This window comes from Orbicella faveolata, unplaced genomic scaffold (genome assembly GCF_042242905.1).
Source record: "Orbicella faveolata isolate gen_17 unplaced genomic scaffold, um_ofav_v1 contig_4, whole genome shotgun sequence".
NCBI lineage: Eukaryota > Metazoa > Cnidaria > Anthozoa > Scleractinia > Merulinidae > Orbicella > Orbicella faveolata.
Window position 1 is genome coordinate 9,237,472 of NW_028301569.1, and position 26,128 is coordinate 9,263,599.

The 26,128-nt window shown below is 39.1% G+C and overlaps 1 protein-coding gene across 1 annotated transcript; it reads right to left on the reverse strand.

Moving 5' to 3' along the window:
- Positions 1-709: 709 nt before the first annotated feature.
- LOC110068614 (uncharacterized) lies at positions 710-25,562 on the reverse strand. The gene is made up of 25 exons (XM_089275931.1): positions 25,477-25,562; positions 24,073-24,198; positions 23,283-23,717; positions 22,430-22,525; positions 21,648-21,717; positions 20,791-21,010; positions 19,939-20,085; positions 15,392-15,427; positions 14,818-14,952; positions 13,637-13,768; positions 12,962-13,209; positions 11,857-12,143; positions 11,278-11,373; positions 10,658-10,765; positions 9,453-9,592; positions 8,901-8,989; positions 8,147-8,289; positions 6,110-6,231; positions 5,847-5,903; positions 5,184-5,298; positions 4,582-4,707; positions 4,194-4,292; positions 3,885-3,953; positions 3,184-3,275; positions 710-2,571 (listed from the first exon to the last, which is right to left on the reverse strand). The coding sequence occupies exons 1-25, from the start codon at positions 25,510-25,512 to the stop codon at positions 1,956-1,958; spliced, it is 3,840 nt and encodes a 1,279-aa protein (XP_089132057.1). The 5' UTR covers positions 25,513-25,562; the 3' UTR covers positions 710-1,955.
- Between the last annotated feature and the right edge of the window lie 566 nt (positions 25,563-26,128).

Here is a 26,128-nt window from a genome sequence, read left to right on the forward strand (position 1 = left end):
TCTAATCGCCGGAAATGATCAAAACCCTCTTCAAGGTACATTTTAGTCCCATATCCCATTTCAGTCGCGCCCATTGTAATTCAAGTCAGAGAAAACTCGCAGCTCAGTCTCTAACTTAGCGTTAAGCTCACAAATAGCAAACATACGTTACCACCGTTGTGTAGACTCGTTTAATAGATTCGCCACTTCGCAACTGAGAAGAGATCTGGGGTGAGTCTCATCTCGTAGTCCCTTGTTTGACAATTACCACGCGTTACTGGGAACAAAATAAACTGGGCCTAAGGAAGGTAAACAAACTGTTTCCTTGGAAATATAGGTTGTTTACCATTTACCCCATACTTCGAGAAATTTCGGTCGGAATTTAAATGGTACGACAATTCTGGCTCGACCGACCGGAAAATTTTCGAAATACGAAAGGTAGTCAAAATTTCCAACCGAAACATCTGAGTGGAAAGTGTGCTTTCCATTTGAAATTCTTCACCGCCATCTTGGAATGATCAGGTCAGAGTCGTCCTAGTCTCTTTTGGTAAATTGGGGGAGAGGGGGGGGGGGGGGGGGTTTGAGAAAATGGTAAATGGCCAATCCGAACGGAGGTTACATCTGGCATTTTTGTTTTCCATCTGTACAACCGTTGACGAACTGGTTTGATTTGTTTCTTGTGTAAGTTGTACACCGCGACACTAATTGGCAGACTAAAGCCCAACAACAATGCAGCAAAAAGCAACTCTTTATTCCAACAGTAACATGCTTAGAACTGAACTTCTTGTATTTCATTTTGTCCTCTTGACACCGCTGGTTCAGACATCGTGACATATTTCGTACAAAGTTTCAAGTCTGAACCAGTCCAAAAGATTGGCCTTGAATCAGATATAAACTTAAAACATGCATGTAAAGCGATATCTTAAAGCCACAAAATACAAGACATAGGCCTACTAGGGCAAAAATTATTCTTATTTGTGCCTCGATGAACGTGAAAAGTATCCTTTCTAAATTCGTTTAACATTTAACTCAATTTTTACCATAATCTCTAACTTTATAACAAATTTTATAATAACTCTCTTTAAACCTTAAAATAATTATACTTGCAACTGTTAACAAATGCACCGCAACCTAGAAAACGTACAACTTAGATGACGGGACAAGATATCTGAAATGCTGTACACTATGATACCACATGTTCCTAATTTGTGCCTCTATTTGTGCCTCGATGAACGTGAAAAGTATCCTTTCTAAATTCGTTTAACATTTAACTCAATTTTTACCATAATCTCTAACTTTATAACAAATTTTATAATAACTCTCTTTAAACCTTAAAATAATTATACTTACAACTGTTAACAAATGCACGGCAACCTAGAAAACGTACAACTTAGATGACGGGACAAGATATCTGAAATGCTGTACACTATGATACCACATGTTCCTAACATGAAGAAAACTCGCTGACCGAAGAATGGAAACCGTGGACTCGCAATTCAATTCGACAGCAAATGATACATGTTGTTTCAGCAACAAGGTTTATAGAAAGGGAGAAAAAGCAAAGTAAAAAACGCATAACATTAATTCTGACTAATCTGTGCACTCAATCTCATTCTAAACACTATCGATGGTTATTACTGTTTTCTTCAAACAGAAAAATCCGGCCGAGCATAAAATAATTCCTTTAGGTTATGCGTGGAAAAAACTGAAATTGAAGCTTTTATTAAAATCGCTGCATTATTAGTTATCGATGATTTAAACTTGGTTCAACTAACAGGGGCATTATTAAAGCAGCAAATAGCATTTTCTGTTTACCGTTCTTTGTCAATGTCTACAAGGAAATTTCCAGTCGTTGGTTTCATGAAATTATTGATAAATACTCTTCTCTCTCCTTCACATGTTCTGTCTTGTAGAAAAGGCACGCGGTTACCCACAAGCTGTAACCGCTGACTAAACAAACGGAGAGGAACTGAATCCTACGAAGGCCTGCCGCCTCCTTTAGAGGCCGACGTTACCAAGTTGCCGGCCGTCGGCGCAGAGGAAGAGCCTGGGACGGCCTGTATTGTTGAAGTCGGTAGACTTACTAAGGCATTTGTGCTTTTAGGTGCAATGCTCACAAACTTGATTGCGGGCGGTGTCATCGTACGTGATGCAACTTGTGGACTCGCGGCTGAGCTTGAAGTATTCACGGGAAGATTTACAGCCGCTTTCTGAGTCGAAATCGTGTTTGGTGTAGAAACTGCCGGCCTGACAGACTGATTGGCCGCTGGGATGCAACTACTCCTTCCGTAGAAGCTACTTGAGGATTTGTTGACTGTTGTTGACGGGCTTGAAGCACTACTATCTCCTTGGAGATTCCCCGCTACTCTCGGAACGGAAGTACTAGAATTTGGTTTTGACACAGGCGTAGTGACAGTCTGTTTTGGGACTGTAGCAGTAGCACTAGAGGCCTGGGTTCCACTTCCGGGTGCTTTTGAAGTCTGTGCCTGTTTACCGCTGGACGTGTTGTTTGTGGCTGCTTTGGCTTGCACAGCAAGCAGTTGATTGTAAGAGAGCGTCCCTGACATCAGCGAGGCACTGTTCCTCAGTTGCCTAGGATTGGAAAACAAATTGTTTGTAACCCGTATGCCGATAAAAAAAAAAAAAAAAAATCACTTAAATGTATTTGCTATTAAAACTAAAGTAAAGGAAAAGTTTATAACGAGAGGAAGTAAGTTCCGATGCTAATCTTCGGCGAAGAATCAACAACTGGGAATACTGTTACACTTACTCCCCATGGATGTAAAAAGTCCCCCCCCCCCCCCCCCACACACACACACACACACACACACACTCCGAAACCAGGCAGTTTATCGGGTTGCCCCAGCAAGTCACTGGTACCAATTCATACACCTGGGTGCAAAGTCTTAAGTGGCACTCTGAGAGTCAAGTTTCTCGCCGAAGAACACAACACAGCGGCCACCTCAAGTCAAATGTGCTACTTAACAGAACAATCTGATAGAAAAACAAAGGTATCTCGATCAATGGACCTTTGCATAAATGCCGCCTAAATTTGAATAACAATAGGTTATAAATCCTTAGCCTCGTGCTGATGTTTCCAGGCAAAGGATTTTTCACATGAATGTGAGGCTTAGGATGTATCAGCGCCATTTGTGCAAAGGGTGTATTTGCAGAAAGCGTTTTATCATAATCTTTAACACCTACTTGATGACTGCACCCTTGCGTTTCAGCGGTCCTGTAGTTAGGTCATGGAAGGCCCAGCTCCACGCGGTCATCTCTTGCTTTCCAAACAATCCCTGCCAAAGAATGGCAAAATTGAATGATATCATAAAGTGGAACCCCGTTCATTTGACTACAATGAATGGGTCACCGAAAATGGATTCTTAGAAAAGAGAGTGAAAGAGACTGGCGGCAATCATACATCTTGAAGCACAAAGAGGCTATAGTGACGAGGGGAAAACCAGGATTTACTGTGCTTTATCCAAACATTGCCTTTTAACGCAGGGCACGAAATTAACTATTATTTCCAGGAAAATAAAATGAAATAATGGACTGACATAATAAATATCAGGAGCTTAAAGCTTCATGGCTAGCTGAACTGGTGTTCAAGTCACTAACGAAAAGCCTTCCAGTTCGGTTCCATTGCAAACTGGGAATGAAGAGACATCCAAACACATCAAAATAAGTTAGCCTGGCTCAGAGAGTTCTGACAACGTGAAACACCAATAAAATCAAAAAAACACGGTGTCCAAAAACTAAAAAATAAATGTTTCGTGACCGATACTACCATACATCTTATGTACTTGTTTGTTGTATCGTGTGTGCTGAAAACAAAATATGTTGACAGCAATGTTAAATTTTCTTCTTCTTTTTTTTTTTTTTTATTTTTTTTTTTACGTAAATACCTTGATGTCCCGTAGCCAGCGCTCAAGATCAGTGCGTTGTTTCAATTGAACGGTCCTGTCACAAAACAACTATAAAAGAACATATCTAATTAAAGAATAAGTTGCAATAAAACACCACCTATGCTTTGGAAGGACCAAAAATATTAGTTTAATTTCACAATTTTTCTATTTAGCAAAGTCATTTCCACGATCCATCAGAGTGAGGCGGAAGTGGCGGCACAACTCCTGCCTTCTGCTACGGAATTTTCATGTACAGTAACTGTATAGCCACAATATTTCATCTTATATCTTATCCTTTTAAAAGTTTACCTTGGATGCGTTCTGCATTGCTCCTGACAGGATGCCAATTAAAGTCTGTGTTTTGATAGCAGCGATGGCTCTGACACAGGACAGCAGAGATTCGTGCATCTACAAAAACAACAATGATTAGCACCACTAATAAGAACAGATTTGAAAGAAGGGCCATGGGGACAGGAGAGTAAGGTCTCACCTTTTCAGGAAAAATAGAGGCTGGCAATACCGGAATATATTCCGGTATTTCACGCCCGTGCCACAGAGGATTAATATAAAGTATTCTTAAAAGCTGGATCATTGGATAATGCTGTCCAAGAGTATATATTCACTCGCAGGCTGTCTATCATCTCATATCTAACGGACGCTCCCAGTGGAATAATTGTTTATTATACATAAAACGTACATAATTGTAGTTGCATCGCCAGAGTGAGAAGGCTGTGTCGCACAGAGTTTTAGCCAGCCAATCAGAACAGGCATCTGCAAATTGACAAGCTTCGTTTTTATTTAGTTTAGACATGACAGCCTTCATCTGCAAAAAGAACAGAAATTAACTCAGAAGGAGGAATCATTGAACAATGTACATTTACTTTGAAAACCTTCCTTGACGCACTCGAGGAATTTCCAATTTTAATTAACCAATCAGAGAATAACACAAGAACTAACGAGTGCTCCGACATTTTTTTTTAATTAATTTATTTATTTATTTATTTATTTATTTATTTATTTATTTATTTTTTTTTTTTTTTATTTTTTAATTTTTTTATTTTTATGCCAGCTTGGCGTGACAGCTTAGCGTGACAGCAGCGAGGATAACTGATGATGGCCAGGATGGAAATGGATTCGAATTTTGTGAACAACCTGAAACAGTTCCTCGGGAAGGACACGGAAAATTGAAAATGGGTCAAGATTTTCAATGCCTTCAAGCGGAACTTTGGATACCACTGCATGTATATCTTCCCCTTCTCTGAGTAGCTAACTCATCTCATATGTTAAGGTAACGAATACCTTTTCGCAGATACTGGGATGAGAGCCTGTGTAACCAGCTGCAGAGAGGGTGGCCCTGACTTCTTTAAACATGCCACATTTAGCGAACACTTCAATACAACAGCAGGTGTGAGACCTGTTAAATACAAAGATAACACATCGAAACCTCTATTAGTGAGTAAAAACGTTCTTACGGAGGTACAACAAATGGTAGACGGCAAACCGAAATGAACAGACGAGATCCTTTAATCTCTCTTATTGGTAGTATAGTTGGGGCTCAGCAAGGTTCATGTCAGTTTGCTTTTTCTCTGTAAGTCTGTTGGTCTGCTAGTCTGCCTGTTAGTTGGTCTGTCGATCTGTCAGTCTGCCTGTCAGTCGGTCTGCCATTTGGTCAGTTGGTCTGACTGTCGGTCTGTTGGTCTGTCAGTCTGCCATTCTGCCTGTTGGTCTATCTATCATTTTGCTTGTCAGTCCGTCTGTCAGTCTGCCAGTCGGTCTTTTGGTCTCTCAGACTGCCAGTCAGTCTGTCTGTCAGTCTGTCAGTCAGTCTGCCCGTTGTCCTATTGGTCCGTCAGTTTCCCAGTCAGTCCGTCTATCAGTTTGTTTGTGTGTTCGATTCGTCTATCTGTTTATATCTTTTTTTGTTTCCTTCATTGCTGCAACTTAGAACACGAGCGTACTTACGTTCGATGCTTCTTTAGGAAGTCTATCATTGATGATTTTAGTGATGGCCACTTGTCCCTAAAAGCAAGTCATCACAAGAAATCGATCACTACTGAACTTTTCGCCGCGTATGATCTTTACGCCAACAGCTCACTTTGATAAGAGTGACTCTCTGGAGCCAAGAGCATCTGCCAAAGCCCTTACGTTTCGGAGCATACAACAACCAACATTAACAAGAGTACAAACTGAAAATATATTGTGAACACAAAGCAAAGAATCCTTACGTTAAATTGTAAACCTTCTTGACATCCTTGAAATTGGCATAACTTGGATCGTTCTTGAAACACAAACTCATCAACTGCCCCTCAAAATCCTTCAGGCCATGTTTGGAGACTTCCTTACCAAACTAACCAGAAGACAGCACTGAATTAAATATTGAATACTTTAGATCAGATTAACAGGACTGCAAAACTTATTAATGACTGCCCAAAAATTAGCTTTACTAAGCTGCAAAGGTTACATGTTCAAGTTCAGCAAGGAGTATATGTATTGTGAATATTCCCTTGATGGGTAGGCTGTGTGCAGTCATCTACCCTTTTCTTTGCTTTACACAGAAAAATGACGTCTGCAAAGCGTCCTGTCTAATCGTGCTCCAGTATCCAACTGTTTCTCCAGAAGTTGAGGACTGCGCTGTCACTGGTTGCTAAGCAACAAACGTAAAAAGTCGACTCAGACTGGTGGCTATCAACATGAGATGCTTGACATAATTTATCCAATAAACTTTCAGCGAGTTTGTCGTTCACTTAACATGTTCAATTGTGTGTTGCGTTTTACGCCCACTGGAAGCAGAAGGATAGAAAATCTTCTTGAACGTCGGGGGAGAATTTAGAATTGTCAACAAACTTGCGAGAGAAATGAGCAAAGCAAAGAAAATTGTAAATTTTTGCATGCAAGCTACATGTACTGGATGGGATGCTAGTCCATCACATAGTTACATTGTACTTTCACCTTTCGATCAAGTTACCATGATAATCTAAAACTGGAAAGCTTTCATAATACTGGGTGGAGGTTCTGTGAGAGTAGTCCTTTACAGCTATCAGCAGAGCCCACTATAGCCATTACGCTGGCAAAAAATTAGAGTATTCACTTTCGTTTTTGGTCCGACGCTTTCACAGCCCAAAGTTTTGTCACGCACCTTATATTTTAGACTACGAGTAGTCCCTCTTTCGCTTAGTCCGTCGTGCGTGACGCGAAAGAAGACCGCGAGAAAAACAAATGGCCACGTGAAATCCTCGTCCCTAGGATTTCGCGCGACCATTTTTTTCTCGCGGTACGTTTTCTTTCGAGTCACGCACGACGGACTAAGCGAAAGAGCGACTATCCGTAGTCTACTTACATGTATGTACACTCATGACTGTAGGTACCTTGAACTATGCTTGGAAGAATAAACAGTACTTTTCAACAGATTTAATATTTCAAGCCCCGGCCAAACGATCGCAACATCTCAACACGACAAATCCCAACATTGTTGGTCCAGCATTTGCAAGCACCGGCCAAACGATCCCAACATTTGAACGCAACATATCCCAACATTGCTGTTGCGCGCGTTTGGCCACTCTGTTGCGACGTGTTGCCACATGTTAGGTATTGAAAATCGAACAAGTGCGCATGCCTGGGCGAGAAATTGTTGCACCTACCTGGCCAAACGACTACAACATCATGCAACATCGGCAAATGTTGCATGAAAAATTTGACCATTTTCAAATTTGAGCCAACACCCAACATGTCGCAACAGGGTGGCCAAACGAGCGCAACATGTTGCGCCCGATATGTTGTGTTTGGCCGGGGTTTTAAAGGGCATTAAGCTTGATCTATTATATGACTTGTGTCTGTAGTCGACATAACACGCATGCTGATTGGCTAATACTAGGGCATTATTCTCCAGTATTGCACACGGGCCGATCACAGGCCTGCAAAAACTAAACAAAAAGCCATATAATGCACTACTTATTAATCTTGAGCGTTCGGTCTTTACGGGAAAATCTCAAACCTCGGCCTTGCCGTATTGACCGAGCGATAGGTCTCAGTTTGAGATTTTCCCGCAAAGACCTCACTCTCAGTTACCACGAACTTACTAATGTACGTGTAGGCTTTAACTGACACTGAACACAGCAAAGTTTAATACAACAACAAAAATTTGTTAAATGCGGTAAGATAATACATCGGACTGACCACAACTAGCTAGCCTAAATACTGAGTGAGGAGGGGTTTAGCAAGTCATATCGAGGGGTAAAACTCCCCTGATCCAGACATTTACTCACATCTTTCTTTATCTTCTTGAGCACGGCACTCAGCCTATCCTTACCACCCCAGTTGCCAGCCTTGTTTAACAGCGCATCAGCAGCATCAAAAAGGTTCTTAACCAGCAACACTGCATCCTTGCGTAATGACAAGCCGTCTTGACCTTGAATTAAAATCCCAATTGCAGCAAAAGTTACACATGCAACAAATCAAATGTACTTAATGGTTTACATCCAGGATTACGTGAGTACCAATGTGGTAAAGGCTGGCAAAGTTATAAATTCTTTGGAATATTTACATGTACGTGAAATCTGTTGATCAACAGTGCTACATGTTCTTGCCTGAACAGCTCGGCGGTTTCTCAACGTTTTCAGAAAGAGGGTAACTGGTTTTCGCAGGTGGGCAAAACTATTAGAACTGAACTTCTGTGCAAGAAAAACTCTCCACTAGATGGTCAAATCCGGGCAAAATTGTCCTCAGCCAGTCAATTTGCCCAGTGCACAGCCCTTAAAAACACTCCTGAGTTGACAACTGTAATGAATTTGTTTTTGATAGTAGTTGGTCTATAGTGTTATTACCTAAGGTGAGGATCAAAACTAACAACAGCTAACCAATCACTGTTTACAAAGTTCACACGAGTCCTACATGCACATGTAACTGCCATGTACACCATAGTAACCAAACACTTGACACCAGTGAGGTTGTCAAAATGTCAGTCAAAAGCAAAATTCCTATTTAGGATTTCTCTCGTCAACTCTTTATAGTCCACTGTACCTGACTTTCGCTGGCCTTCTTTGAGGATACAAAGTGCAATCTCATAATTCTTCTCAATGCCATTAATGTCTTTCAGCTTATTAACCCAGCTGCGAGGGAGAAAAATAGGCAGTTTATTAATTAAGTCTTTAAAGTCTTTAAAAAACATGTACCACTGCCTAAGAAAACTGAGTGTGTCACTTCCCGTTTGTTTTATCTGTGGGAGAGATACCAGACAAAAAAGCCAAGAAATAAAGTTAGATACACTGTATGCATCCATTCATTCTTTTTTTCATTCATGCATTTGTTTGTTCATGCATTCATACATTTGTTTTTATTTATTTACACACTCAATCACTCATCGAGTGATTATTTCATTTAGTTATTCCCATCCATCAATTTCATTCAGTCATTCTTTCATTCCTTCTCGCAGAGGTGCACAGTATTGTAACTGCTTGTTGTTTTTTAGACTAGGGACCCTGTGGTACTTCAGTTCAGTTCATTAACAGCCTCTCATTAACAGACACACAATGTACAGTGCTTGTACACATTACTACACAGTACACAACAAACCTTGTGTAGACTTGAAATGGAATACATCTACTACCAAGTGATTTCATGATGTTGACGAGCACAAAATTTAGAATTTGACTGTTGATTTTGGTGCACATTACTGGAGAGAGTACCACTGACAAAGCTCCCCATAACAAACTCTGTGAATGAGCATAATCATAATTATAACATCAGTTAATTAGATGTATGTGTTGGCATGGGAAAATAAAGCAATATTTAATTAATGATACACTACACTACAGTTTATGAAATGCATGTGAACACTGTAACCCACACAAAAAATGACTTGTGCTGAGGTTGTCAACATGTCACTGAATAAGGACTTGTTTAGAAAGCCTCCACCCCGGCAATTATTTAAAGTAGACAAATCGGTGATGCTTGTAGTAATGGTAAAGTCTCTATACGAGTTAAGTAGCCCATCAGGCCAGAGCTTATCCCAGTTTCTATAGCATGAATTGACCAAGAGCATTTCTATATGTACTTCTCCAGGCAGGGATGCTAGTCTATCGCAGGGTTACCCTCACCATTATATTATTTGCCAGTACTCACTTATACCCTTGGGTAGAGAGAGGCATAGTGAGATTTAAATGTCTTGCCTAAAAACACAACACAATGTCCCTGGCCAGAACTCGGACCTTGACTGCCAGATCCGGAGTTGAGCACACTAACCATAATGCTACCATGCCTTCCAAGCTGATGCTCGTACTGGCATTTAAAACTCTTCACTCCAGTTTGAGTCTTGTCTTGCACTGATATCCAAGTTTGCCTCAGATTGAAATCAAAGTCTCCACCCAATAAAGTAAATAAATAGGAAAATAGGAAAACTTATTATTCTTAGCGATTTTTACTTTCTATTACTTTCTTAAATGCACATTTTTAATTATTAAGATTAGTACAGATCATTTTGGCGAATTGTACAGCGCCTAGAGCAGGCATGGATAGGCGCTATATAAATATTTATTTATTGTTATTATTAAATATATTATCTTCCATGGGTGGGATTGCACACGCAGTCCATCACAAGGCTATGGTTACGTAACCCCAAATTAAACACATCAGTACCCATTTATACACCTGGAGAGGGGTGCAGTGGCACCCCTCACAAGTACTATAATGTATTACACGAATATAGTATTATAATGTATTATACGAATGTATTTTACAGTACATGTACATGTACATCATAATAGTTTTATTTACACAACCTTTCTTCTGAAGATCTCCAATGTGTTTGAAATTGGGAAGTAAGGGTAACAGTTGTTGTTGACATAGAGATTGGCAACAAGGGCTGCAAATAATTCCACTACAAACACCTGTGAGAAAAATATTTAACAGAAAATAATTTACACATACAGTGTAAAGTAAAATAAAAATAGTTATTTGGAGACTGCAGAATGGTTTTTTTGAGCCATTGTTTATGTTTGGCATCTCAAGGTGTTACTGTATGCGGTATGTGAGAGTAGAGAGACCATCACAGATGAACTCTTCCCCCCCCCCCCCCTCTTCCCCTCCAAAACACACACACACATAGACATGTACCTCCACCATTCTGTCAAAATAACCTAACAGACCACTGATACTCATTCTTATTCCTCAAGCAGAGAGAAATGAAGTGATAGTCAAGTTTCTTCCCTTCTCTGAAGATTTTTGTTCCTTGAGAAGTGACTACCAACTAAACATCCTGCAGTGTATTTACTTACCTTACCAGACTGAATAATTTTAACCAACACTTTAAACAATACAAAGACATGAAAGATGACATCAATGTCTTCACATCTTCCTCTGCAGCCAAATTTACTTACAATAGTATTAACAATACATGTACCTTGAAGGGAACATCTTTTGGAGGTTTGATCTCACTTGTGGAAAGGAATTGTTGTTTTGCCTTTGTAACAAGTACCTCTGCCTCTTTCACTGCCAGCTGTGCAAAAAGGAAAATTTTACACAAGTTTCAGTTCCAAGCTTAAAATACTCACCTTTTAAACAACGGTCAAATATTGTAGATTTCACACAACTGCTGTACAGTGTATCTGACCACTTCTTCAGTAAAATACTGGTTCATCTGGCCGAATTTTATTTAGGCTGAGTTAAACTCAAAAAAACTGCTAGCCAGCAGTGTCCCTCCTTGATGTGGAGTGGTCTGGGGGTTCTGCAGGGAGGCCCAGGAATTTACAGCTCTCTTGTGCGAGGTCAGACCATTTTTCTTGTGTTGCTTAACATTTACGTTGTCTCCAAAGGCTTTGCTCACAATCCATCCCTCCCTAAGTTAGGCATAGGCCAGGTTAGTACCCTGTACGCTCGGCTCATAGGATGTATCTCAACCAGCCTTACAGGCACCTTCCCCACACTCATCTACTGTTGATGAGTTCAAACTCTGATAATTATGTACATCCATTATACTGACCTTTCTCTTTTCATTTGGACAGTCATTAGACAGGGAAGTCACACAGAGTGTGTTTATGTACCACTCCATTGCTTGTTCCAAGCGGAGATTAGAATTGACCTGTGTTCCAGTCAGTATAAATGCCAAGGCTTTTTTACAAGTGTCTTCGGGTATATCTGAAGGTGAAGGAAGCTTTCCTGTCTCAGTAGAATTGTTGTCCGTTACAAAGACAGTGAGGAGCTCCTTAGCGCTTGAATAATCCATGTTTCCAAGAGTGCACTGTGAAAAAGGTACATTACCTCTGGAATCTGGAATAGATAACAGAGGTAGCAACCATTAAGCTGGGCTGAAAGTACAAAAGGAAGTACAAAACTACAGTTGACAGGTCTGAATGTCTGCAAGATGAAAAGTACAATTATTTATTTGTACATGTACTGTGTATGTAAGTGACTTTAATCTGTAAGTCTGCAAAGCTACAATAGACTATACTACTTATTCAAGTAACATTTTCTGGCCAGTCTGGAAGTCTAATGGTCTCAAAGTATCAGCTCTGTGCTGGTTCAATTTAGAAGTTTGCCAGTATGCATGTGTTTCAGTAAGACGGGAATCTACCAGGCTGCAAATCTAATAATAATTACATTTAGAATGGTAAAAGTTACTTTGCAGCTACTAAATAGGCCATTTTCATATTCTTGGTGTTGGACTGAAACTAGCTTGCAATGGAGGCTCATGTGGGGAAATAGCATTAAAGAGAGATAAATGTCATTTGCATTGCATCTGTAGTTCCAGTCCAATACAGAGAATATGAAAATGGTCAATTGCAAAATGAGCTGTGGTCAAAAACTGCACCACAACACAATTTACCTGTACACAGCAGTGTGAAAGGAAAGTCCTGTCTGATAGTTCAGGGTTAGATGATTTTCCACTGAGGCTATGGAATTCTGCCCTTCACTTGCCTAAGCAGGTTACATGTAAGTTTCTTGGGAAACTTTTTGAGGAATTCAAATAAATTATTTAAAGTACTGTAATGGACAAACATTTTGGGGCTAGTGAGAATGATTTTTAATTACGCCCAAAAATTTGTTTTCTTTGCATCCTGCATCCTGTACATGTACACGTAACTGACCTTTAAGAACTGTGTTTGTTATAACACTTTTAGTTATGTCTGTTGAGACTGGCAAAGTCAACACATTCAGAGCTTGGTTGATCTTTCCTGTTTTGGCCAGTAACAGTACAAATTTCCTCCTGTACTGGGTCATGTTTGTTAGCCGCTGGTCTGTAGCTGTTACAGATACACCATGATAATGATATGAAGAGTTCCTGTTCTTTTGGGTTACTTTGCAACTTAACAAGTAAGATAAAGCATCTGAGAATCTGGGAGAGAGAAAGAATTTGAAGCAGAATTACTGGTGGTCTTCTGACAAACAGAAATTGATAGAAGAACAACATATGTATAATTATGTAGGTGTCTGAAATAATTACACACGTTTCTGAAGACATACAGCCAAACGCATCAATTACATGTAAAAAGCAGGCAGATGATAAGGGCAGTCAGCAGACATAGTGACAGACCAACTAATAGAATGACAAGGAGGCAGGTAGATAGAGAAGACAGAGAGAAAGACAGACAGACGAGAAGACAGGCAGACGAGAAGACAGGCAGACAGACAGACAGGTACAGGACAGGTACAGGACAGGTACAGGACAGGCAGGCAGACAGGCAAACAGATAGAAAGAAAGACATCACCTGATAGGAAGAACTGACAAAAAACAAAAATCACATTACATGTACTTCATGTACCTTTTATTCTTTTCCAAGAAAGCCAGTCGAGCTTCAGCCACATCATCATCCTCTTTGATGAAATCATTTCCTAATTTACCCGCAAAACACTTGACAAGTAATTCATCAGTCCACTTCTTCATTTCAAGAATCCTAAACCAGGGCCATAGAACAAAAAGCACATTGGACAAAGTGTCCACTGAATATTACTGCATAATTTGTAACTATCATTCACTGTTGAAGCCCCATAGTAGGGTTCAAAGAAAACTTCCTGCAGACAAGCAGCTCTCAAATTTTGCTTGGCCTGGACAAGTCTCAGTTTACTTATTTTCTATTTACATGTGCATGTGCACGTAGGTTGGTTGATCATCAGTTGTCCACCAGGAAAATATATTTGCCCCTGATGACTGGATGGCAATTTTTTCACCTTTTTCTCTGCCTTGCACTTGCCTCATTGCAATAATAGGGACCTTACGCAAAACACGACAGCAACGGCAACGAGAATGTCACCAAACAAAAGGTTTAATAGCAGAACAATGGCTATGCACATGCACTATAATTCTTGGTACATTTCTTTGCTGTCCTCTGTAACACAGCAACGTGAAATGACCATATTCTGCGTTGTCTGGAGAACGTGAACCACAACAGCTAATTTTCCATCTTTCTATTTGGAACTGAACGCATTCATAGCATATTCAGCTGGGGCAAGTTTTAATACCGACAGACACACTGGGCAGTTCCAAATAAATGCGAAATTCCAAGGTAAAATAGAACCACATTTTTTATGTTGTCCTCGCCGTCGCCGTCACATATGCCTAAGGTCCCTAATATTCTTACAAACCTACACTATCCAATGCTGATCTCAAGACTTAGAGACCCCCTCCACCCCCCCCCCCCACCCCACTAAGTAGTTTCACACTTGATTGTACTGCTTCCACCCTGTTTGCAGGCCCTTCACCCTCCGAGCCCTTTGGAGGTCTGGGTCTAGTGGTTGCTACTCACAGGGTTGTCATGGCTACACTACACGCTCAGTTTAGTTTGCTCTTGGGCTCCACCATCCTTTCAGGCACCATTCCCCAAGCTCATTGTTGTTGACGAATTTAACAACAATTTTCCTAAATGCATGGGCCACAAACGTACAGTACATAGAAGCTGTTCATATAAACATCACCTGGAGTACACCTGCGTAAAAAGGGACTTACACATTCAAGCCAGAGCTCTCAGGTGAACAAATCATAGCTCCATCGATAGCATTCTTTAATCGTTCTCTAACTTTGTCCTCCACATTCTTGGGCAGGTCAGGGTGCATTAGCACTTCAATCCAAGCCTTTCGCAAACTATTGTTAAACCAACGACAGAAATGTGAATACAATATTATGTACAAGTAGTGTATTCCATACAAGTACATTTCGTGCATGTACATACACTAATGACTCATAGAGGCAGCTGAATACAGTTGTAGTATTAGACAGGGGCTAGTGCTTAACAAAATTCATAATTCCAACTCACACTACATCCTACATGTAAAGGAGAAACTGCAATCTAATGACAGAAAATGGGCTTTCTACATGCAAGACTACAGAGCATGTGAAACTACGTGTAAATGTAAACTGCAAAACTCTAAACATTATGAAACAGTGGTCCTCCTTGGAAAGTAAGGTCATACAGAGAAATATTTCAAAGAAAATGGGAACCAAATTGCTGTCTTCAAAAGCTGTTTACTAAATTTCAAGTTTGCCAAAAAGACAAAAAAAGCAATCACTGTATACACTCTACCTTTTAATTGCTGAAGTGACTTGATGGGAAGGCCATCTATTGTGAAGATAACAGCAAAATTAGTCATTTATGCTGATATGCACAAGTGAGACTATACACTCACATACATATACAATGTGCATGTACATAATTTTCAAGTGAGTGTCGCAGATATCATTTTTAAGGAGAAAATTGACTTTTACTGTGCTGTACATAATTATTATGTATAATATGTAAACCGCACAATGTGACAAAATTTAAATGCAGTATGTGCTCTAAGTATTGCCAATAATGACTACTGCTCTATTCATTATATTATCTCATAGTTATGCCATAGTTTTAACATCCGTATTGTACATAATTTTTAGATGGCCACTGGTTTGTTAGTATTTGTGACCTTTCACGCGAAAACGTGCTATAACGACTTTCCGTTTTCGAACGGAATTCCGTTTAGAAGCCGTTTGAAAGCCGTTTGAAAGAAATTTGCATTCGTTCGAACGACCTGGGTCATCCGTTCAAAAACATTTGCATCCGTTCGAACGGCTTGCTCACCCGTTTGGTAGAAACGTCCAGCCGTTCGAACGACTTGCTCACCCGTTCGATAAAAACGTCCAGCCGTTCGAACGACTTGCCCACCCGTTTGTTAAAAACATCCAACCGTTCGAACGACTTGCTCACCCGTTCGATAAAAAAGTCCAACCGTTCGAACGACTTGCTCACCCGTTCGATAAAAACGTCCAACCGTTCGAACGACTTGCTCACCCGTTTGTTAAAAACATCCAACCGTTCGAACGACTTGCTCACCCGTTCGCTGGAACATCCATCTGTTCAAACGACTTCAGTAAAACGTTGAACGGCTTTGATCATCCATTCAGGAATAAAAATATCTAGGCATACGAGCGGTTGTCTTAACCTGTTCGGGTACTCGCGTGTTCATGTCACCTAAGGAAAAAAGCCCTTCGATCACTTGAACAGTCTGCTAGCAGATTACGCGACAATCACAAAATATCTCCAAATAATGAAGCTCATGAAGAAACAGTCCACGCAGAAAAATCGAACTACGGTGTAGTTAGCCTGGGATCCAACGGTTTTTGCTTCCGAATGCCGATTCAGAAGTGCTGTTTTCGTTTTCTTCTTGCGTGATCTGTGAGCGAAGACAACTTTCGTTCAAAGCTCACACTGAACCGCTGCTTGTGTAAACAAATGAGAACTACGATGTTGTAAATTTTAAAAACTTCTCGCAAAGTTATTATTACAGGCGAAGAGCTCTTGCAGAAAATATATTTTGCGTTTCTAAACATACGGTAAGATAACAGGTAAGATGAGCAGGTAAGATAACAATCATGTTGTTGTGACGCCCTGAATTTGCATTAAGTTTCAAACATTAACAATGCGTGAAAACTGAGTCACGCTTTTGTCATGCATGCAAAGTCCTGTGCTTGTTTCCGTCGACTGAGAAGCTTGCTTGTTGTAAAATTTGGGTTACACTTCCCAGTAAATACGATGTATTTTTAGCCTTTGCCACAAGGAACATTCCGGAGAGAAAAAGCCATTTCAAACAAACTCATTTCACGCCGCGGGTCTGGGACTCCGGGACCCATCATAATAATAATAATAATTGTAAACAGTGTAGTAAACAGTAGACGAAGTGGTGAGAATCATCTTCTTCTTCGGCTACATTTGTTTATGTTTTGATAGATATAAACACTTTGTAGAACATGCAAACAGCAGCTCACGCCGATCAAAGAATTCGAAGTTTCATCAAATGCGCATCCGTACTTTACTTTTTCTTTGGCCGTTCGAACGGCTGCAATCATCCGTTACTTCTTAGGCGGTTCGGACGGTAGGTTAAATCTGAAGTTGCCCGCTTGCGGACGCAAAAAGAAGTTCTTGCGCGTGCATTATTTTTGGGCTGTACTGAAAGACAAAGAATTGACAAAGACTCCCATAAACGACCGTGAATAAAAGAATCCAGCTTTTTCTATCTGCGCGAGAATCTCTCGCCGAGAAGGAATCAACGAGTCAGTTACAGTTACATTGGACAATTATTATTTTGCAAAGGCAAAGAACAATTTTTTCGACTTCTCTCCCTTTATACCAGGTAAAGAATTACACAGACGCCTGGAGTCCATGTAAATGACGCCTTCTGACAGCTGTATTGTTGTTTTAAGTCAGTCAGTAGTTGTTTATTATGCAAACACTATTTTAGTGCTACCCTCTTTAAATAAAGTCTTTACTTACTAACTTACTTACTAATGCATGTATGTGGGTGGTCATGCATATTAAGTGGGTCGCCATAAAACAGGGTCCTATTGTATATGCAGCATACATGCAGTTGTGAAAGTCTCTTACCCAGTTGGCAATCGTAAGTTGCAACTTAAATGGAATGTGAAGTTGACTAATTTCTGCCTGTACATGTGCTCAATCTTTTTTTTATTATTATTTAGGGCGTGCCAAAATGTAAATTTACCCATATGCACAACTCGTGCATACTACAGTATCTTGTTTTAGAATTTTTATGATGCTATAATTATTTTTGTTTATCAAGGAAATTAATCTACAGAATGGAAGTGCTTTTGGGTGTAACTGTATCAATATGCCAGAGAACACTTAACAGACATAAGAAAGGAGAGACCTTCTGTTAAACAACAAGTCACCTTTTAATGGTGGGAAGATCACACTTTTCGCACATCTGGGAATCTCTAAATACAGGTTTGACAAATAAGGACATTCATGTCACGCAACATGTCACAGTAACCAATAGAAAGGAGCCATGATAATTTGCCACACATAATTTGACAGCATTGCAACATACTTAGATAAAGACCATAACTAACTGTTTCCAAGATTTGCACATCATACTCCCATCAACTGCATTTAACTGCTTCTGTCATAAAACTTTCTAAAACTAGACGCTCTGAGAGCCTTTACTCAGGCTTCGTACCACAGTATCAAATCATACTTTACGAAACCGCGTATTGGACACAATAAAAACAAACTGAAGAATCAGGATATTTTAGCGCACAAGAGTTCCGCTTAGATATTTACTATTCAAGTTGCTTCGTTAAGTATCCTCCTCATCCTGTCGCAAGTTGTGAGTTTAAACCATTTTGGTTCACAGCTGTCTCTGCGTTGATGGAGAAGTTGTTTGCAAAGAATTTTCGAGGTCTTTTTACAACTTATGGCAATCACTTTGTACATGCTAGCAGAAATTATACGAAGTTTGTTTACTGGTCGTGGCAATCTGAGTAAATTGTGTAGCTGAACAACTTTGCCGTGTTGCGATCTTAAACCCTTTTCAAGAGTCATATCTCCTTTGGAGGGCGAATAATCCCTTCCGAGAGAGCCAAAACAAATCATGATAAACTCCTTCGCAAAAACAACAGTCCTGTGACTAGGCTCAAATTGCATTGCACAAAATTTGTATAAACTTTCAAGTTGTGTATTTTGCAGATAACTTCCAAGAATTTGCGACCCTTAATGCAGTTTGTGAGGAAATACTCAAGCTACATAATTATTTTTATTGAATCAAGGCAGGAGTATTTTTAAAAAGAACTCTCATTTATAGGGGAAGATGCGGCATTCTGTTTTGCTATTTATTTTGGTTTCATGCTCGTCTAGTTCATGTCACGCAACATGATTTTCTTTTGCAGTCAGACACAGTTTTCTAATTAAAGAATTGGCGATAGCTAAGACTGCTAAATGTATTTGAACTACTAGTAAAATAACTGGCTAAACTATCGCGTCAACTCAGATGTTCCTTAGGACTTGGCAAGAAGATTGGTTCGTCGATAATCCTGCACAATTCCCTACACAATCGAAGGTTTAATTCTCCCACACAATGTGCCTCCAAATTTACACGTTATTTTTTTTTTTCCTGCACCCTACTAGAAAGCCAACTAACTTGGAGATAAGATCTTTAATTCAAGTTACCGAAAGTCTTATATTTACAACTTTGGGGATTGACATATTTTGCGTGGTGCAAGAAACAAGTCGCATGTTTTTAATGCACTACGAGTCCAAAATTGTTTTGAATTCGTATTTAGCTCATTCTATTGCAATATGACTCATTTTACTGCAATGTTCCAAATAATAACAGCAGTAACCACATACCGTCATTGACTAACTATTTTTTGCCAGTGTTTTCGTAGCTTGAACTCATACCACAATCGGCTCAGTTGTTATCTCACGAGAACGTTTCGAGCGTGAACTTTGCTTACCTGGCTGGCTTTCAAGCAATATACGTAATTTGTAGACCAACCCTTTCTGAAAACGATCGACATCTTTGTATGTGAGATGAACATATAAGGCACAATTCTCACCAAAACTTTCTTCACAAAACACTGCATCCTGTCACGAAGAGTGAGCAATGTCACATTTCTCGTCCCCAGTTTCCATGGTCTACGCATGGAACGCCAGAGACAATGACCCCCCTTTTGGCAACCAAAATGCTTGCATTTTATGACTCAAGCTTTCCTATGGAAACCCGTGTAGTTAATGTGAACATGGTCAAGAAAAATGACACAAAGATATGGCATTCCTCAACAATAAATTCATCATTAGTGTACCTTTCATTGTCAACAGGTAACAGTACCACTGTCAAGGCATCAAGTACAAGAGCTGCTGAGCCTGGCTGATTATCAGCTAAATACTCTTTAGCTTTGCTTACAGTAATGGAGACATTTCCAGTTAGATCAAAGCCGAATCTGTCATATCTGTCAAGTAACCACAAATAATCAGAATGCAACCATGAAATTATACAGAAATTTCACAGTCACAGAACTTAAATACTCGCTTTTCTTATCAAGAAATTAAATTCAAATACTTTTGCGCCTCTGTGAAAACCAGTTGCCTTCCTGCTGAAAATGATGATGAAAACCCTGAGAACATACCGCACAATACGAGCATTTTTCTTTTATTAAATACATGTACATGTACTCTTCCAAAGCTAATTAACATCTTGGGAAAAAGGGATTATTTTAAGTGTCTTGACCAAGAGCACAATGCTATGTACCCAACCAGGGCTTGCACCTGGACCACTTGAACCAGAGATGCATGAGCGCACTAATTATGAGGCCTCTGCACCTTCCACAGTTAGGCCTATGTTACCCACTAGTCTGTCATGAAAATGGAGCTTATAGAAAACACTCTTCAAGCCAGAGAAAACAATTTGAAAATGCCGGCTTTAACTTTTAGTGTGAATGGAAAACAATTTGAAAACTGAGCTTTTTGAAAACAAAAATCATGTGATTTTCCTTTCGGAATTTTCCTCAAATAAAAATCCAAAATGACGCGTGATTTTTGCAATTTCAAATTTCATGGCGTTTTCAAATTTCTCCAATCGGGACAGGGCCTAAGTGAAGGCAAGTATGAAAGTATCTGTCAGCTGTGTGTCTGGACCTATAGTGCATTGTACATACCTCCCCCAGCTGCCAAACATATTCCAGTTACCACCATAACCATAAGAATCTTCATGATAATCATAACACCCTTCACATCCTTCACCATCTGAACTGCCACCCCAGCTATCATAATGGCAATCGCAATCACAGGAAGGACTGGATGGCCGAGAGCTGAAGTTGCTCGAAGAGTCGTTTAGCTTATCCTTCAGAGTTTCCAAGAGCTCTGCAGCTTTTGCAGCTAAACACACAGAAATAACATTGAAATCCCATTACTGATCAAATTCAGAGAATCAAAGTTATTTCAGAGATGAAATTATTCTCAGTATTAATTAGTTTATTATTTTTTGCCTTTTTTGTAAATTGATCAGTCATGCTACAATGTAGTTAGAATTTTCTGTAAGGGGGAGGGGAGGGGAGGGGGGGGGGCTAGTGAGAATGGTATTCAGGTGAATAACATAATTACAGATTGTCCAGAAAACAAGCAAGAAAACTGATTTTCTTGGAAAACCTGACATTGTACAGACCTGTGGAGACTGCACATAATGACAAACAATTAGAATACTATAATTTGTGAGATTAAGTAAAGATATTGAAATTCAGAATAACTGAGGTAAATCTTGGTACAATCTCTCTTGTTGTTAAGCACATTACATTCGAGCGGTTTTCATTTGAGTTTCGAAAGTAATCAGGCAATTATTTTGGTTTTGGTTTTACTACAGTTTGAGATTGGCTGAGTAGTCTAATTGATTTGCAATTGGTTTGGTTTTAGTTTTACAACACTCAATTGAAAACCGCTCTAAGATAAGTAATTATTTAATAGACAACAAATTTTTAGATCAGTTACAAATGAAAGCAAGGAGCATTCAAGTCCACACCTGCTGCTACCATTGATTCAGATTGCTCATCTGAAGGCAGACACTTCAATAAAGAGTCTTGAACAGCACTCTGCAAAGGAATCAAGAATCGTGTACATGTACATGTAACAAGTACGACCACCATGAATTATTAGCGACATGTAAGTAAGGTTAACAAAAAGTTAGTACACATTGTTAAAATATATAGTTGTAAGTAAGAATTTGAGAGTCTGAATAATTGCATTGGAAACATGAGCTGCATAAGACAGTACATTGAATTTCTTCACTGAGGAATAACGTACAAAATTAAGCTGTTCTTCCAAGTTATCATGAGTCGTTCTAGACATGCACAGTGTATAGTGTAGCTCAGCAGAAAATGAGATAAAATATAAATAATATATGTTCGTATTTTGTAGATGCATGTTTCAAATAATTTGCCTACATTGTTAGAGTTGAAATGTGGATTCTGCTACATGTAGCTTGTGCAGTCACTAACTCAACATTGCTAGCTACATATACATGTACTATTATACATTCTGTATTTCTATAGTCCTAGAAACACAGTTTTTTAGCAGAACAATTTCTGAAAGGCTACCATGTACATTGTTGTACATTCTAAAAGTTGTTACTTAACACTGCACAGATGTCTACATGTACATGTATGTGCTAAAACATTGCATGACAATTTGCATACTGCCTTGTTGTCACATCAATCAGATTATTTTTTTACAGTCCATGATAAACATAGCACTTATCCACAATTTGGTTAATGAATTTATAAAAGAAATTGCATTGTCAAGTACCGTTTTTCTCTTTGCGGCCTTCCGTAGCTTTTCCCAAAAGGCATTCTTAGAATATGCATTACAGTGGGGATTGGTGCCTGTCTTCCAAGAGTCACACTTGAAAGGAAAAATATATATACATTTCCAGATTAAATAGCAAATGTTAACACAGTTACATTGTAAAGCTTCAAATGTGTAATTATGTACAATGTACATTGTACATTTAGTTGTTGCTAATTACCTTTGCAATTGTCACCAACTAGTCTTATCACAGAGTTAACTTTTCATGTATAAACAACAGAGCACTTGTTACAGTTTAAGTCTAAAGATTGTACAAGTACAGTATACACTTTTGTAAGTGCATGTGGTTACGTGTCTATTCTGAACTTTTGTAAACTGCTGACAGCCTGTTTTTCTCTGAAAATTTAGTAGGGGTTATGAGGCGAGACACTTAAACCTTAAGTGAAATGGAATGAGACATGGGCATGGCACATGACTTCTTTCCTACTCGGTCATACCACTCTTGTCTTGCCTTCTTCCCTACTTGGCCACAGCCACACTGCCCTTTTGCGTTTGCAATTGCTGAACACTCCTCTACATTATAAGTAACCCTTAGACAAAAACCCAGTTGTCAGCAGTCTAGAATGTTTTGGAAACAGCCTAACTCCAATAAACATCCTCCCTCAAGTTTTCAGAATTCAAAGTAATATTATTATCATTTCTAATAATTAGCCTCTTGGCAATAAAAGGTGATTGGAGTATCCAAACCTGCTACCGCTCATGTCACAATCAACTGAGTAAAGCTTCACCCCACTGAAGTTCTTTTGTCTAATAGAGACTCGGATTTAAAATAAATGAAATTATTACACCTCACCTCTTTCACAAGTGCATCACAGACATAGCAGTAACATTGCTCACAATAGCTCTCATTGCATGACACTGTTGCTGTGGTTACATTACTCTGAACAAATTTATAAGCTGCGCAGTGCTCCCTGGCATGTGGTAGATTTGTAGCTGGCTTGAAATACGTGATGGCTAAATCCTTCTTAGGCTGATTGTCTGTGGTATCAAATTTCTCTGATTTCCTTTCATTGTCAATTTTTTGCCTCTTTCTTGGAGAATAGTCCTCTGGTAAAATAAACACAACGTCATCATCCTCTTCTTCGTCACCGACACAAATAAGAGGAATATGTTTTTCAGATGTTTCAAGCTTGACATCTAGTTCACATTGTTGTTGTTCTGTTAACCTTTCCTTGAGTTCGTTAAATCTCTTTGAAAGTTCTTCTCTTTCTTTTTCACAAAATTCAAGCTGCAAAATGTGACACAAAAAGACGTAAAAACACTGTCCATGTTCAATGCCTAACAACACACGCATTTATTTGCCTTTAGTTAGTTACAACAGACATGTATTATAATACTAGAAACACACATCATAGCTGGTAAAATCTACTGAGAAGAACTGTATGTATGGAGCTAATCTGGCCAAGTGGCTGGGTGTCTGATTCAATAAAGTACATGAACACGTACAAGGACAGCATTCAGATAATGCCAAGACTTAATAAGTAATTACAGTACTTATTTATAGTCTTTGAGGGCTTGGGTTCATAGTAAGGTAACAATGAACTCACTTCTTTTAAGGGTTTGGAAATAATTAGAAAACTTACCCTTCGTTTAAGCTGAGCTGCTCTTTGGAGAATATTCTCATCACTGCATGGTGTCAAAGTAGTTTTAGAAGGTAACTCTTCCCTTTTGCGCTTCTTCTTTGGTGAGATAGTTCTACTACCACGCACCTAAGAAAACATTCATTACATCAGTGACAGGTAACATATCACACATCAGAGGGTGAGAAAAATCTGGCAACTCAGGCTATTTGACATAATTCACACAGTAAAACCACATGTATACCTGCATTTTTAACGGTCACGTACAATATAAGGTAGATGCAAAAAAGTACATGTAATTAGATGCTAATTTTAATTATCCAAGACTTTAATTTTATCTTGTCATCAACAACTTAATATATTTAAGTTTTTTTACAATAACTGCAGAAATTCTTGCATGCTCATTGGCTAATTTCATAGTCAATAAGCAGGCAGATACATGCATTTATAATTTATGTGATGTTGACGTAGATAATTTGACAATTTGTTATTGTAAAATTATCGTCGAGAGGATCCACAGGCTACTTTGACAATATTATGAAGAAATTCATTGTTAATAACAGGACAGACCCATAAACAACTGATGTCAATTTGTTAAATTTCACCTGTTTGATATTTTTATTATTCATATGTTTAATATTCAATTGTTTATTTTTCATTTGTTTACAATATTCCACGGTAGAATAACAGCGAAAGGCATTTAGCTATACTTTTCTTTTTCGTTCTGGTTTTAAGATGTGCATGTTGTAGAAGGCAAGAAAACACTTCTCTATCAATAAAAATAGCGGACGTGTACTGAAGACAAAATGAAGCAATGTTTAATAATAGCTATAAACAGCTTCGAGCTTCCGGTGTCAAATGTCAAATATTATGAAAGCTTCTCTTCTTTCATAGATACACACCATCAATGCAGTAAATACAAAACTAGGAATTCTTTGTTCTATACAAATGGCAGCTGAGGAGTTTTGAAAGCTCACAAGCACATTGTTTCATAATGGAAAACACCAACAGACGAACGAAATGCACATGAAATCGATCTCGCGCGAAATGCACACATGCCGCGGTAAATTTCGTGCCAACCAACAAGAGCTGAATTTTTACTCTGTAAAAGTAGCCTCATTAACTGTAGAATGAACTTTCTTCCTTTTAAACGTTAAAATTTAAATGAGCGCTCAATGCACAACAAGCAACTATTCAAAAATTGCAGGTCCTTCGTAAACAAAAACATAGGGCTTTGAAAGATGAGGAAAACCGCTAAACAACATTGCTGAAGAATCTCTATTGCAGCGCTTCCAAAGCTCAAATTAAACTTTCAATATTAACTAGGGATTTCTAACGCTGGATTTTACTGTTAACAGCAGAGATAACGCCAGAATCACGACAACTGATCATTAAAAGCTCACTCACTGTAACTTCCACGACTTCAACCTCATCGTCGTCCATCTTGGATGCGCGCAATGTATTTGTGTCATGTGACTTTCAAGATTGGCGCCAGTTGTGACGTCTTTTGATTGGCTTCTTATTAGAGGCTGAAAGTACCCGACACCCACCCCGTAATATAGCTTTAGTTGCACCGATTTGCAAAGGACACAGTAGCGTTCATTGAAGAGAGACCAAATAGTCTTTCAAAGCTTCAAAACGCCCTTATCCCTGTTATTTTTATGGGTTAAGAAATTCGCCAAAATTATTCAAAACAGTGGACAGAAAATTTTCCTAGGGTAGTCCCCACAGTACAAATACTGCAACTGCAGCAATGTGCGGCCGCGAAAAAGGCGGGAAAATTTGAAAGTTCTTTTGGAGCCTCTTGAGAATGGCTTCATTAACGAAAGCTGAAAATTTGCAGCGTGTTTAAGTTCCTTTTCCACCGATAAAGATGACATTTTCTTAACTGGAAGTTAGACAATATTCTCCCCTATACCACCAGAAGACAAGTCACAGGAAAGAGATGATGCTAAGCTCGTGGAATGAGGGAATTCAACAGATTTAAACAAGATTTTCAGACAAAATACTCGACTAGCTAGCCAAGGTCGGCCAAGAGCAAGTATGGTATTTGGCGGTA